The 14,689-nt window shown below is 38.7% G+C and overlaps 1 protein-coding gene across 1 annotated transcript in view; it reads left to right on the top strand.

Moving 5' to 3' along the window:
- The window catches only part of TGFBR3 (transforming growth factor beta receptor 3), a 212,765-nt gene that overhangs the window by 140,093 nt on the left and 57,983 nt on the right, over positions 1-14,689 (top strand). Inside the window, exons 6-9 of the mRNA XM_075615548.1 lie at positions 4,008-4,176; positions 5,690-5,837; positions 10,642-10,831; positions 12,611-12,927. Of these exons, the coding sequence (XP_075471663.1) occupies positions 4,008-4,176; positions 5,690-5,837; positions 10,642-10,831; positions 12,611-12,927 (824 nt within the window). The remainder of the gene's footprint in view (positions 1-4,007; positions 4,177-5,689; positions 5,838-10,641; positions 10,832-12,610; positions 12,928-14,689) is intronic.

Genomic DNA, 14,689 nt, shown 5'->3' on the forward strand with positions numbered 1-14,689 from the left:
ACTGCATGACTTTGGGGACTATTGCTAAGCCTGCTGTCTACAGGCACTCCTAAATCCTTCTCCATCCATTTAATTTGTAAATCGCCTGTTTATTCTTGTTTCCCAAATGCATAACCTTACATTTATCTGTATTAAATCTCATCTGCCATTTACCTGCCCAAGTTTCCAGTCTCTCCAAGTCCTTATGGAGAGAAATTACATCCTGGTCTGATTGTACAGCTGAACCCCGTTATAATGCAGTACTCGGGGGTCACATAATGAGATCGCGTTATAACAGGGATCGTGTTCCGGGATCGCAAAATGGCCGCGGTTCCACGAGGACTTACCTGGCATCTGCAGCTCTCTCCTCTCCCTGCTTTATCAGGCTACGTCCACGTGCTTGGTGCGCGGGACGACTGTTCAATTTGACTTTCAAGCATAGAGGATGGTCATATGACCCTTCTCTGACCAATGACAGGCCAACAGTGAATAGAGCCACAATAAACTTTTGCTTCTGTGCAGGGAATTGAACCCTCGATCATGTTATATACCAGTCCACTGCTCTAATCACTACACAACAGTGTGGATACAACCCTATGGTTGTGTTGAAGGTATATTCTCATGTGGTGATGGACTGCACTGTGCAGTAGATGTTAAGTTTGTTTATAGAGTCAGATTCATCCCACCAACCCTGTGGTGTAGCAGTTAGAGAATTGTACTAGCATATGAAGGATCAGGGGTCCAATTCCTGCATGATATAATTTATTATTGTATATAATACACATACAGGAATTGAACCCATGATCTTTCATATACCAGTCCACTGCTCTAATCACTACACCACAGTGTAGTCTCCCTATGTGTTCATTAGCAATAAAGTATTGAATGTTATGTTAAAAAACAAAACTTTGGAGATGTTTTTAAATCGGGAGCCATGCTCAGACCGCATTATATGCGGATCTGCGTTGTAGCGGATCGCGCTATAACGGGGTTGAGCTGTACTACCTTACACAATTTAGTGTCATTAATAAAGATGGAGATTTGGTTCTCTATACCAACCTCAAGGTCATTAATAAACAAATTATAAAGCAGGTGTCCCCGTACCGATACTTTAGGTACTTCACTCACAATTTAAAAAGGTTCAATTTATGACAACTCTCTGTTGTCTATCTTTCAACCAGTTTTAAGTCCAGATGCAAATGTTTTTATTGAGTCCAATTTCCTTTATTTTGTACACAAACCTCTTGTGTGGCACTGTATCAAAAACCTTTGCAAAATCTAAATAGACCACATCAACTGCATTGCCCTGGTCTAAATTCTTACTTCCCACCTTAAAGAAACTAATGAGGTTAGTTTGGCATGACCTTCATAAATCCATGCTGACTATTACTAATAATTTTGTTATCCTATAGGTATTTCTGAATATTATCCCATTCTAAACCTTCAAGTAGCTTCCACACTATTGATTTCAGGCTTACATGTCTGTAATTCCCTGGTTGTGATCTAGCTTCCCTTTTAAATATAGGCTTTACGCCAGTCTTGTGGTACTGAGCCTGTGGAAATGGAGTCATTGAATATTAAATGTAATGGTTTGGTTATTACTGAACTTGGCTCCTTAAGAACTCTTGGATGTATGCCATCGGGCCAGGTGCCTTATTTACTTTAATATTATCAAGCTGCCTATGAACTTCTTGCTCTGTTACCCAATTGTTTGTTAATATAGAGGTTATGGTTTCCTCCTGTGGCACTATTTTTGCATTTGATTCCTCCCTGGTAAATACAAAGACAATACATTTGTTTAAAACCTCTGCTTTTTCCTTATCTTCAGTAATTTGCTTGCTCGTCTTGCATTGAAAGGGTTCTTTATTTTCTTTCTAATCTTTTTCTTATTAAGGTACTTAGAGAATGTTTTAGGGTTGATCTTACTTTCTATTGCAATCCTTTTTTCATTTTCAATACAACTTTCTAAAAAAAAGAAAAAAAAAGGGGTTTCATTTTTATTCATCAAATCTCTCATCCCTGTAGCCAATGTTTAATTTTAGCCTGCTTTATAGATTGTAAGCTCCTTGATGCAGGGCCTCCTAACATCACATTGCAGGTCTTACCTACATCTTCAAACATCATTTTAATCCTGTCAGTAAATGTTACTTATGCCCATAGTCATATCTCTAACAGTCCATGAAATGAATGTAAACGGAATGTATAACCTCTGCTAATTTGATGCAACATGTATTATTTTAATTATTATAATTCCGGCTTTTCGTGCCTGACTTTTGTGTTATAAAATAATACTATTTGAATTGTTCACAAACTGACTGTAATGTATTGTGATGCCCCCTTTAGTGGAGCGGTGTTTATACTTAAAAAAATAAATGCTAATGAATATATGAATTGACTTTGGATAATGATTAGCAAAGGCCATAGATTGCACAAAAAAAAGCTGTTCTTTTGTGTTTGGCTTTTAGTTTTTAATTTTGCATATTTATAATGATGAACAATCCAAAATGTAATAATCAATAACCGAGTAAAAATAGATACTTTGAAAATACAGTATATTTACAAAGGTTTGAAGTAAACCTTATAGACAGGCAGTAATTGAATGAGACATTTCTGAATAATTACATTTCATAATAACTCTAATATTTATGTCTATATATACAGGGCCATGGTATAGTGATAAAGTGAAAAATAGGCGCAAACAGATAAAAGGGTTGAACACTAAATGTGAACCAATATAAACTTAAATAAGTGAAAAACAAGAATAAATAAATTCACGTGTATACAGTTCCACCCCCTGCTCTGACCCACTGGGAGGGGTAGTCTTCACTCATCCCCAAAGGTTACAATAGTAGACACGAGATCCAGGGGGAGCATGGGGAAGAAACAAACAAATCTAAGTGCAGCAGAATGGTAATGGGTTAAATGTAAGTTTCCACAATCTTGGCTCTTTCAAAATGACTACTTACAAGAGTCATAAACAGCGAGGTTGACTACTAGTCACCCCCACCCCCCACCCCCCAATACATATAAAAAATATACCCCACCCCCCCATACATATAAAAAATATACCCCACCCCCCCATACATATAAAAAATATACCCCACCCCCCCAATGCATCTAAAAATATACCCCACCCCCCCAATACATCTAAAAATATACACCACTCCCCCCAATACATCTAAAAATATACCCCACTCCCCCAATACATCTAAAAATATACCCCCCCCAATACATATAAAAAATATACCCCACCCCCCCAATACATCTACAAATATACCCCACTCCCAGGGCCGCTTTATACATTAGGCTGACTAGGCGCAGTGCCTGGGGCCTACGAACCTTTTAGGGCTGGCGGGACTGCAGGGGGGAGGGGGGCAGGGGCCCGGTGGCTGGCGGTACTGCGGGGGGGCGGTGGCTGGCGGTGGGGAGGCCCGGCTGCAGGTCACAGCAGTTTCCGCTGGCCCTGCCCTGCTGCATGCAGCTGTCTGCCCCACGCTGGCTGCTCACGCGCGCGCCGGGCCTCCCTCTCACGCCGGCGCACCAGAAGCTTAGCCCAGCTGACTTCCGCCGCTGCCGTCACAGAGACCCGTCAACGGGTGCAGTTTTTTTAATTAACTGGGCCGGACGGGTGGCCGGACCCCCTTACCCACGGGGCCCGGGACGCCAACACCGGCAGACCCCCCCCTGTTGGTGGCTATACATACTGTATATATATATATATATATATATATATATATATATATATATATATATATATATATATATATATAGTGATGATAAAACTGAAAGTGGTACACATTGTTTGGAATAAGAGCTTCCTTCTCTTACAAAAACAATCTAAAAAATGGCTTTGTTACAAATATAACAAACTGAATGCTAGTACAGGCATACCCCGGTTTAAGTACACTCACTTTAAGTACATTTTCGCTTTACATACATGCTCCGGTCCCATGGCGTACGTTAATGCGGGGAATGCTAGTACTCATGTTTTGAAAAAATGTTAATTGAAATAATTTCTGTGCTTTCAGATCCTGTGTTTCCTCCAACATGTAAAATAGAAAAGAACTTTCTTTCGCTAAATTATCTTGCTCGTTATCTTAAGCCTCAGCCTTCCCAGGGCTGCATGTTAACAAGCTCCCCCGAAGAAAGAGAAGTTCACATCATTGAGTTGATTGCTCCAAGTTCCAATCCATACAGGTAATTTGACTTAACTAGTAGTTTGGGAAATTACTTCATCTATATCATGCATATTCCAATAGATTCCACAGTCGCAGTTGTGTGTGTAATTGGGGAACTGACTGTGTGTGTGTGTGTGTGTGTGTGTGTGTGTGTGTGTGTGTGTGTGTGTGTGTGTGTGTGTGTGTGTGTGTGTGTGTGTGTGTGTGTGTGTGTGTGTGTGTGTGTGTGTGTGTGTGTGTGTGTGTGTGTGTGTGTGTGTGTGTGTGTGATTAGAATTATAACTCGACTTAACCAGAATTTAGAGAATATCAAGTTACCACAATTGTACTGTATCAGTTTTTGTATCCGTGGTCAACTAGTCCCGGCTTCACCATGAGCAAATATATCTTTGGTGAGACAAGTGATGAGACTTGGTATGCAATCCAACCTTTGAGATGAGTAGGTCACCTTAAAATCCTTTCATCACTTGATCATGGTCAGGATCTTTCTCAGAGATGCGTTTACAAAACTCTCAAATAAATTGCAATCTTTAGGAAATGGCTTGTCTGAATATTTACCACCTATACACTCATTCTACTCCGGGTTCTCATACTAAAAAGCTCATGGCCTAGAGCGTAGTCATAATATCTAAACAATAGCATCTCATAGATTTCCTAGTATTCTTCTCCAGCCCTCAAGTCATTACATTCAATTACTAATATTTTCTCAAACTTTTCTGGATTATTTTTTGCGTGTGGTGTTAGAGGATATAGGAAGAATATTTTCTCAAGTACGGACTATCCTTTTATTGACAGCTGAAATAAAAGTTAAGCAGGGTTCTAAGCCAGAGAAGCCCCCCAGAGAGGGTGGGCTATAGAGAAACCCCCAATACTGTGCACTCGCTGATCTATCCTGATTAGGGAAAATTGGGTAGTGTAACACAAAACTGATGACGAATTAGAAAATAGGATGTAGATGCAGTAAGTAGTACTCTAAACCAGGGGTGCGCTAACATTTCAGTCTGCGCCACCCTTCCTGCTCTCCACACCATGCTCGTGCCCCACTCCTTATTTTGTCTCCGGTGTCAGATGATGCTGTAGGGTCACGGGATGTGTTGCCATGGCGACGCGTTGCCAAAGACTAGGTAAGGGAATTGGCAGAGGCTACAAAAACTATTAAGTACCATACATTATGTGGGTTCAGAGGGCAGTTGAGTTGCCTTAAATGTATATCTTGCCCAATCCCCAAGAGGAGTTTTACAAACACTCCTGGTCTGCTGTAACCCTCAACACATTCTTTTGCCTTAAAATTAACCTCTACACAACATTTTACAAAATTATACATAGCCTTACATATCTCGATTGATATCCAAAAATCATCGGGTTTATTGGAATAATCTGATAAGTATATGTTTTGTTGGTCGGGGAAAAGTCTGGTTTTCATTTGTTGGCCAGAAATTGGAACATGATGGATTAAAAGGACTGTGATCACTGAAAATAGTTTTCATTCTGGTCTTACTCTGTTTTCCTCTGTCTTTATTTGGCAAATTTAGTTCATTCCAGGTGGACATAATTGTTGACATCAAACTACTTCGTCCAGATGCCATGCTTGTCAGGAATATCGTGCTTATCCTCAAGTGTAAAAAGGCAGTAAATTGGGTAATCAAGTCCCATGATATTCACGGGAAACTGGAAGTACTGGTAAGTTCCTCCAAATCATTCCATTGTGTTAAACATTGTATTTATAAACAGCCTTCTAAACATGTGGAGAATTACCAATAGAATTAAGTAACAAAATGGCGTATGAGCTGGAGTATATTGCATTAATTAAAGTATTATTTCTGTGTTGGTAAACTCCACTATTCAGTCCACGTTGCCCAATTTTTTTTTCCTGATCAGTCCTTCATTCCCTTTTTTGGGAATTGTTGCCCGTTTCTTGGTTTTTGTTCTGTCCATGTTTATTTTAAATGAACATGTAATGTCTCCTTTTAAGAGAACTGGTAATATTTACAGTTGTTATTAATCAAGATAGAATATAATTTTCATTCAGTACTTCCTACTGTTGTAAAATGTAAACATTTATAACATTTACGTTTATACAACAAGATACATCTGAGACATACAGGCACATTTTTCTTTGTATATGCTGTATAACTGATTAGGTGTAAATATCAAACTCCTATTTGTTTTTGGATTTCTCATATAACCTTCTTTGCAGAGACATATGTCTCCTGTAATTGTAAACACTATAATCTATTTGTAGGTAACAGTGCTATGTAGATACATAGTGAAGGTATGAAACATTCATAAAATGTATTTTTGCATTTACAAAGCGTGCTGAATTTGTCAGTAAATATATCACAATATTTTCATTACGAAACAAGTCGATATCTGCAGAAACTTGTATCTTTATCCTGGAATCGTTATCAAAATTCCCCCCACTTCTTGAAAAAAATGAGTAGGTTACCATAATACTGGATAAGCAAACTAGAAAAGAGCAGGATATGATATGCTCGTACTCTACCGAGCATTACTTGTTCCCCTTTCTTGTTGACAGATTTTCTGTTAACAATTCACTTAGAATAACACACATTCTAACACCTTTCAGGACTACATTTATCTTGAGTGCTGTGTTATCTCTATTGTCTTATTTATAGTTTACTAAATTTAGTTTAGAACTGGCACATTCTTTTTCTTATAATCGCTCCTATTTGCTTAAGAAACCAAAACTCGTAGAGCAGAAAACTCGAAACGTGATATAACCCGTATTCTCTGAAACCTCCTGTTATAACCTAGAACGCTGCTGCCTCTTTTTATTTATTTATTTTCAATAGCAAAATCCTAAAATTAGGCATATGCATATTTTAATTCTGTGTTTGTCTTCCCTCTTTTTGGGACATCCCATCCAGGTCAAATTTGAGGAATAATTAATTAATTACCATGCACACTTTGCACACAACGTAAATGTAAATGTGTTATTCGCTGGTTGGTTGTCCCTAAAAAATAGTCTAGCAGGGGTGTCCCAAGCAGTGGGATGAGAAACACTGGATTAACTAAAAAAACATTGGATTTGGCTTCAGCAGATAAAACAGCTGTAACAACTTTTTTATTTTCCAGAGTGGTGCATCATATTACATGCAAAATTACAGCATCTTCAAATGTGACACACGTTTACAGCTTGTATGGCGTCTCTGTTCATAGCCGAATGGATAAAATAGTATTAGAAAACAATTAATCTAAAAAATACTCTGAAAATAAAATGTTAGCAGATAGAAAAGTGATGTCCTATGTGAAACTAGTTTATAAAATGGAAGCTGCCGCATACACAGTATTTTACATTGTTAAAACATGTTTCTTTTTGGACAAAATTCTCCATCACAGATATAGGTTGAAATAAACAAATCTTTATTTAAAATTAGACACAATTTAAATAAAATGTGACTAGATATTGTTCCCAACCTACCAATAGTTTGTTAGTAAATTGGTGGAAATATTTTACAAAATGTCTCCCGCTTTAGAAGCTTTCCCAAAGGAGTGTGTTTATTTCGGATGCAGTTTCATGCTATTTTTGTCCGTGTAGATCACAGAGAAATTTCCTCTTTAGTTTTTGCAGTTCTAACCTTTTCTGGGCAGTATGAACTTGGACTGACCTTGAATGTTTTTGTGAGTTTGGTTTGCACTTCACTTTGCTGCAATGACTGGTTGGATCTTGCTGGCCCTTCACGCCTCTTGATTAGCTTTTGCTCGAAACATGACACAAATGAACATGTGTGGTATTTTGAAGCTTTATCACACCGTATTAACCCCTTCAATGCCAGCCGGGACAGCAACACATGGCTTTGCATGTTATTATATTGCCTTGCAATGTGTTGTGGGCCCCTGTCACAGATGGGATTAAATACTGCAGATCATACTAATAAACCACAGAAGGGAAATCTCTAAATTGTGTATGTGTGTTGTGTGTGTGTTGTGTGTGTGTGATTTTGTCTAGCTAGCTAAACTGTAATTTTACTATATTTTTTCTGAAATGTCTTTGGAAACATGTTCTCATTCATCTCAGAACCGGTCTGTTTTTCAGGAGGAATGTAATGTACAAATGCATGAACATTACTGGAATACGTTTCATTTCTTTACAAGTGTATGTTTACAAAGTATGACTTATCCTTTTAAGATTACTTGTTTTTTAATTAACACATTACATTTTAGTGAGACATAAAATAAAAAAAATTGGTTACGATATGATGGTGATGCACAGCGACCCTACGCATGACCCTAACAGGAGAAAATGCAGTAACTTTACAACATGCATATTGAATACATTTTAACAGGTATTATAGATATAAGAATAAAAAAATCAAGATCAAACAGAATGATAAGTAGATAATGTTACAATATTTAGCATAATTAGGATATTGGTCTTTTACACCAGTATACTCTCTTATTAGGTATGTCAGGTGCTATCAGCTGGGCTCTTCACATGGGTTCTTAACCAAAAGGGACTAATCCGTGCAGGAGATAAAATCAAGGCTCTGTTCTAACCCAATGCTCATTTAAAGCATTTTAACTTCTTCAGTCCTTTTCTTTTAATTTTTAAAGCCAGTCCCTTCTGGCAACCACGTTCTTTCCAAAAGATGTTCCCATTAAGTACAAACCTGTCAATTTAGGTCTATACACCAATAATATATACACAGTGTTTGGCTTTCTCAAATACAAACCAATCTCTGTGACACTGTTAAATTCCGTATTAACTAATTGATGTATCAGCAAGTAGCAAAGACTATTGTATTGGATTAAAATAGAAATAAAACAGTAAAAAAAGTGTAGCAAAACTATCAGATGGAAATAGTTTGAGCAAACGTGCAGTATTCCCTGAAGAAATAAGATAGAGAGATGGAAATGATTTTCTAAACAGCATGGAAATGGTTCAGTTAGCATGATAAAAATGCCGATGGCTTAGATTGAAGCAAATGTTAAGAATGAAATGCCTTTTTGTTCAGACTAGAGATAGAGTGGGTGCAGTAATTAAAATAGATTTTCTATGTATCTGATGATCTAATTTTTACAATGTTTGGCAGTTACCACACTCCAGCAGACTTGAAACTTGAGTCGTCCACGTTCTTTTAATTCGAAACAGAGGGAAAAGGTCTTAAATATTGTTACAGATGTTAGTAATTGAGTTAGCCAACGCACATTGTATTAATGTAAGGAGAAATACACCAACCTTGGTCATTTACATCTAATCACAGTCTGTTTTTCAATAAAAGTAGAAATATATCATGCTACTTTAAAGTTGAGATCCCATGAACAGTTGTGGCCAATGATTGTGGGAATATTTGAGAATGCCTTCCCATTAGTAACAAGAAGAGCGAGACTTGATCTTCCTAGAAAAACAGGGCCTAAAACCCTGCCTGCTCTTATTCCTAATGCTACTAAATAGGCTGAAGGAGCGGCTCAGTGAGGGAAGGCACTCACCCTGATAACTGCGACACCGAGTTTCAAGAGGGCAAAGTCTCTTTATTTACCGGTGACACAGGTACCAAAAACAGATGCTAAGCTCTACGGGGCAGGGACTGTCTGTAAAGTTTATCTACTGCGTACCGCGCGCTATACTGTAATTGTGAAGCACTTTAAATTCCATTAGGGAGAAAAGCGCTATATGAAATAAAGTTGTTGTTATTATTTATATATTTCATTATTATTCTGTCTGTGTGCCTGTTATTTATATTGTGATCTAGGGGAGATAGCATTTCTGAAGAGCTGCTGCTTAAACCTCGGGAAAGGGCTGACTAATTAAAGCAGCAGTGCTATATTCCCCTACCCCTTTTTTCTTATTTTTATATGTAAAAGTGTGACAATGTATAATCCTACATTCTTACCTAAACTCGCAATCGTTTGTCGTTCTAAAAATCCTTATTGTGTGCCTAACATAATGGCCACCTGCCAGTTTCAATCAATCCTTCCGTCAGTGTAACTCAAAAGCTACAATGTATCCCTATATCACTAGGGTAAAGATAGCTATTATTACAGTTTGCTGCTCAAACTGCGGAGAATATTGGCAACAAATTATCACACACCAGAAAGTGTTGGAAAGGTTTTGCACTGCTTGGGAGGTGGGCTAAAACTTGCTATAGAAATCAAAGGATGGTTTAAAACGCATTAAAATGGCATTAAGAGTTGAATTGAGCGATTTTGTATAAAAGCATCAAGCTAAAAACAATGATTTTTATACACATTTGTAACCTGATTTCAGCAATTGAAATGTTTTAATATTTATGTTGCCGTGCTCTTTTTGAGATGAGCTACTTTGTAGAATTGCGTACATGGCGTTCTGTAATACATATTGTCTTATAATGACAGTGCTTACAAATCATACTGTGTTTTTGAAGGTTGTGTCACGAACTCTTGAGGTTTTCTGGTTCGTTACCGCTGGTCTAAGTGACAGCGTGATCCCTCCTAACTAACCATACATTTTTATAACCTGTCTCCTTTGCTTTTCCGGATACAGACACCAAACAGCATTGGCTTTGGAAAAGAGAATGGGATGTCACTCGTCATGAGCAAATCAGTCATCCCCAACATCCCCTCCACACAGGAGAATTTAATGAAATGGGCTGCTGATCACGGGTACTACCCAGTAACTTCCTACACCAATGCACCTCTGGCAAACAGGCTCCATATAACACTTGATGACATCGGTGAGAATGAATTTCTCTGCATTTAATATTTGTGCATGTCATTTTCAAGGCTTTTATTCTACATTTACCTAAATGTAATAAACGTTTTTTGAATACGTAAAAATATGCCATGTATCATTTTCAAAAACCATCACATGCAGATACGAGCAGTTTATATCTAGTGGGAGTATCTCGGCAGAGTACCTTTTCTCATAGTCTTTGCATTTTGCGGTTCATGAATTTTGAATAGAAACATATATTTTGAGGCTGTATTCTTTATTCAGGGATCTGCATTAGTAGTAGGATTTACTTGAATGTAGAAGGCTGTTATACTTGGTATGTTGCCAGTGTTACTCAATTCACAAAGAATTATCACACTGGGAACCTCTCTCTCTCTGTGATTCTCCCCCCCCCCCCCCCCCCCCCCTGGGAGACTTTGCCATTACACGGGGTGGTGCATATCTGCTGGCTCACAGTAGATCTGAGTCTCCTGCGGTGTTGTGGAGGAACACAGGACAGGCATCTAGGGTAGGATCTGATTCTCTCGGTGTCAGCACCTACATCTCTTGCAGACCCCAGGGATGTGGAGACAATCCTTGCAGGAGAACTCACTTCCACTCCCCCTGATTGCTGTCTCGGGCAAGAGGATATATTTCAGACAGGATCAGTTTATTCAGTGCACTGGCAGCAGATGTTACAGCATACACAGCTCACTTCTTGGGGCTTCACCCTCAGGATGTACCCTGGACCTCCACTCCAGGCTAAGGGCACCCAAAGCAGTCCATGCTCTTCCCTTACTCCCTGGTGGAGGGAATACAGATTGGCAGAGCCCTGCACAGTTGTTAGGGTAGACCAGCCTCTCTCAAAGAGGTAGAGGCACTGACTACATTTAGCAGTGCAGCTCCTTAAGTACAAGGGAAGTAGGTACCAGGTCTGAATCCAGTGATTGGACACACACAGGCCTAGTCCCACTTCCTCCCCGGTTACTCAAGAAGCTACTGTGAGTGGGGAAAACCCATGATAACTCCTGGCAGGCCTACCAGGACTTACTACCAGGGAGGGCAGACTTAGTAGCCAAGGAAACCAGTCTGGCTACATAGGCAAGAAGATAAAGAATAATTGATACATTTTTATTTAGCAAACAAAATATATCTTACATGCTTTTGCACTCCATTGTTAATGTTTACCTGTGTTTGGTTCACTGGCAACATCAATAGACTTTTTATTTCATTTCTATCCAAAGACTACTGGGGAGTTCCTGCCATAATAAGTGTATCAGCCATACACTGACCCAGTAGGAAATGGACCTTAAACAAGAATAATTGATTACAAATGTTATTAATCTATAAAGATAGAGGATGAGACACGCACTCAGTCACATAGGTAACAGGGGTGGGGTACTTAGCTGCCGGTGCGCTGGTCCTGGGGAGCTCCTGAAGTCCCAATATGATCCAGTATACAATGAAGAAACAGGCACACGGTCTAAATCATCAAGGGGGGTTAATGTGCCATAAAGACCAGCGTTTCGGCAGTATACAGTAGTACTGCCTTCACCTTGAGAAAGGCAGTATTAGACTGCCGAAACGCTGGTCTTTATGGCACATTAAACCCCCTTGATGATTTAGACCGTGTGTCCGGTTCTTCATTGTGTATTAATGTATAAAGCACATTGCAAGCAAACACAGATACAAGTAGGTTTTTGAGGACATAATTTTTTTTTAATTCTGCATAAAATCCTCTGTAAGATTTTGGAAGTAGCCCCTTCAGAGACCTGACGTGCTGCTTTGTGTTTTTTTGCAGTGGAGATGAATGACGGAGATGAACATTTAATTCCTCCAGAGCTGACTGAGCTGCTACGTACTGGTAACCCCGAGGTGGGGTTTCCTTCCTTAACTGACGGTTTTAGGTTTATGTTGCCTGTAAACGGAGGAAGGAACGACAAGGTCATACCCTCGACAAAATATGTGCTGGATAAAAAAAAGCATGGCCATGTGATTGAGGAACTGCCACCAGAACCCCCACAACCCGAGGAGGTGCAGGGAACTATTAATGTGGCCCTGTCTGTGAAATGTGATGACCAAAAGATTGTGGCTGCCATAGAGAAAGATAGCCTGCAGGTGCGTGTTCTGCGGAGACTCACGGGGGTTTGTCCTAAGTTACTACAGGCAGTCCTCGTTTTACAACGAATGGCTTATCCAACGCTATGCAATGCATACCTATATTCATTTTTACAACGCCAAAACGGCTTATCCAACGCTCTTACGACGCTTTGCAACGTTGTGTATGTGTGTGTGTATATATATATATATATATACACACACACACACACACACACACACACACACACACACACACACACACACACACACACAACGTTGCCAAGCGTCGTAAGAGCGTATATACAGTATATATATCATATTATATTATACTATATAATATATTATACTATACTATATTTATTATGTTATATTATATTATATATATAATACAGTATATACACTATATAATTTATGTGTGTGCTGTATATCTTATTGCCTGCGTAAAATATTTGGTGTATTTTAGTGTAAAAAATGCCTTCAGGAATGGAACCTTTCATTTAAACAGTGTTCCTATGGGAAAACGTGTTTCGCTTTACAATGTTTCGCTATCCAACGCCATTTTGAGTAACGCATTGTGTCAGATAACCGAGGACTGCCTGTATAGTTCTATAACAAGTGACATTATCACAAGAGGTTTAGAATATGGGACATTATTATCCATCACTATACAGTGTTGTTAAACTATAAGGCACTGTACAGATCATCATTTGAACTGACTTAAGGTGCCTTTTGGCTTAGCACTGCTTTGTCAAATATGTTCTTTTTGTTACCTCTTGATTGGTATTTAGCTCTAATGCTAATAATATTATTCATGCCACCCTGGGATTGGCTCACATAGTAAAATATATAAGTCAATGACTGGCAGTTTGACACATTTCTATGTGCAACCCCTCTTATTTCCACAATCTATAGGTGCTATTGGGGGGTCCTGAGTCCTTTTTCCCTTAGTACCCCTTAATTGAACCCCTTGAATAAACCAGACGAGACTTGTGTATATCTTAATCGAGACTTTATGACCCCCGGGCAACCTTAACCCGGCTGCACTTACTCTTACACATACATTCTTCTTATCCAATCCCACAATCTCCTGTCATGTGTTGCCAGGCAGGTGAGGGACAGTGTCTTGTTCTTTATCGCACCATGTGATGCATTCTGTATTGTTCACAGTATATATATATGTATATATGTATGTGTGTGTGTGTGTGTGTGTGTGTGTACAGTATATACACTTACATACACACACACATATACACACATACATACGCGAACATACATACACATTGTGTGTGTGTGTGTATGTGTATATATATATATATATATATATATATATATATATATATATATGTCAGATAAGGCAGTTGGCACTCCAATAGGTGCTGGTAAGCCACAGGTGCACGTCCCATATAGAGAATGTAGTTATACGTTACCGTTCCTTCGAACGGTAACGTATAACATATATGTATGTATGTATGTATGTATGTATGTATATGTATGTGTGTGTGTGTGTGTGTGTGTGTGTGTGTGTGTGTATATATATACACATACATACATACATACTCACTGTGTGCATGTATATTTATATATGTATGTAATGGGCTGCATTGAATATGGGCAATAACTTTTTTTTATATATATAACCAAATGATTGTTTATGTATAGGCCTGGGGATGGTGTTTATGTATAGGCATGGGGATGGTGTTTATGTATAGGCCTGGGGATGGTGTTTATGTATAGGCCTGGGGATGGTGTTTATGTATAGGCCTGGGGATGGTGTTTATGT

This window comes from Ascaphus truei, chromosome 10 (genome assembly GCF_040206685.1).
Source record: "Ascaphus truei isolate aAscTru1 chromosome 10, aAscTru1.hap1, whole genome shotgun sequence".
Taxonomy (NCBI): domain Eukaryota; kingdom Metazoa; phylum Chordata; class Amphibia; order Anura; family Ascaphidae; genus Ascaphus; species Ascaphus truei.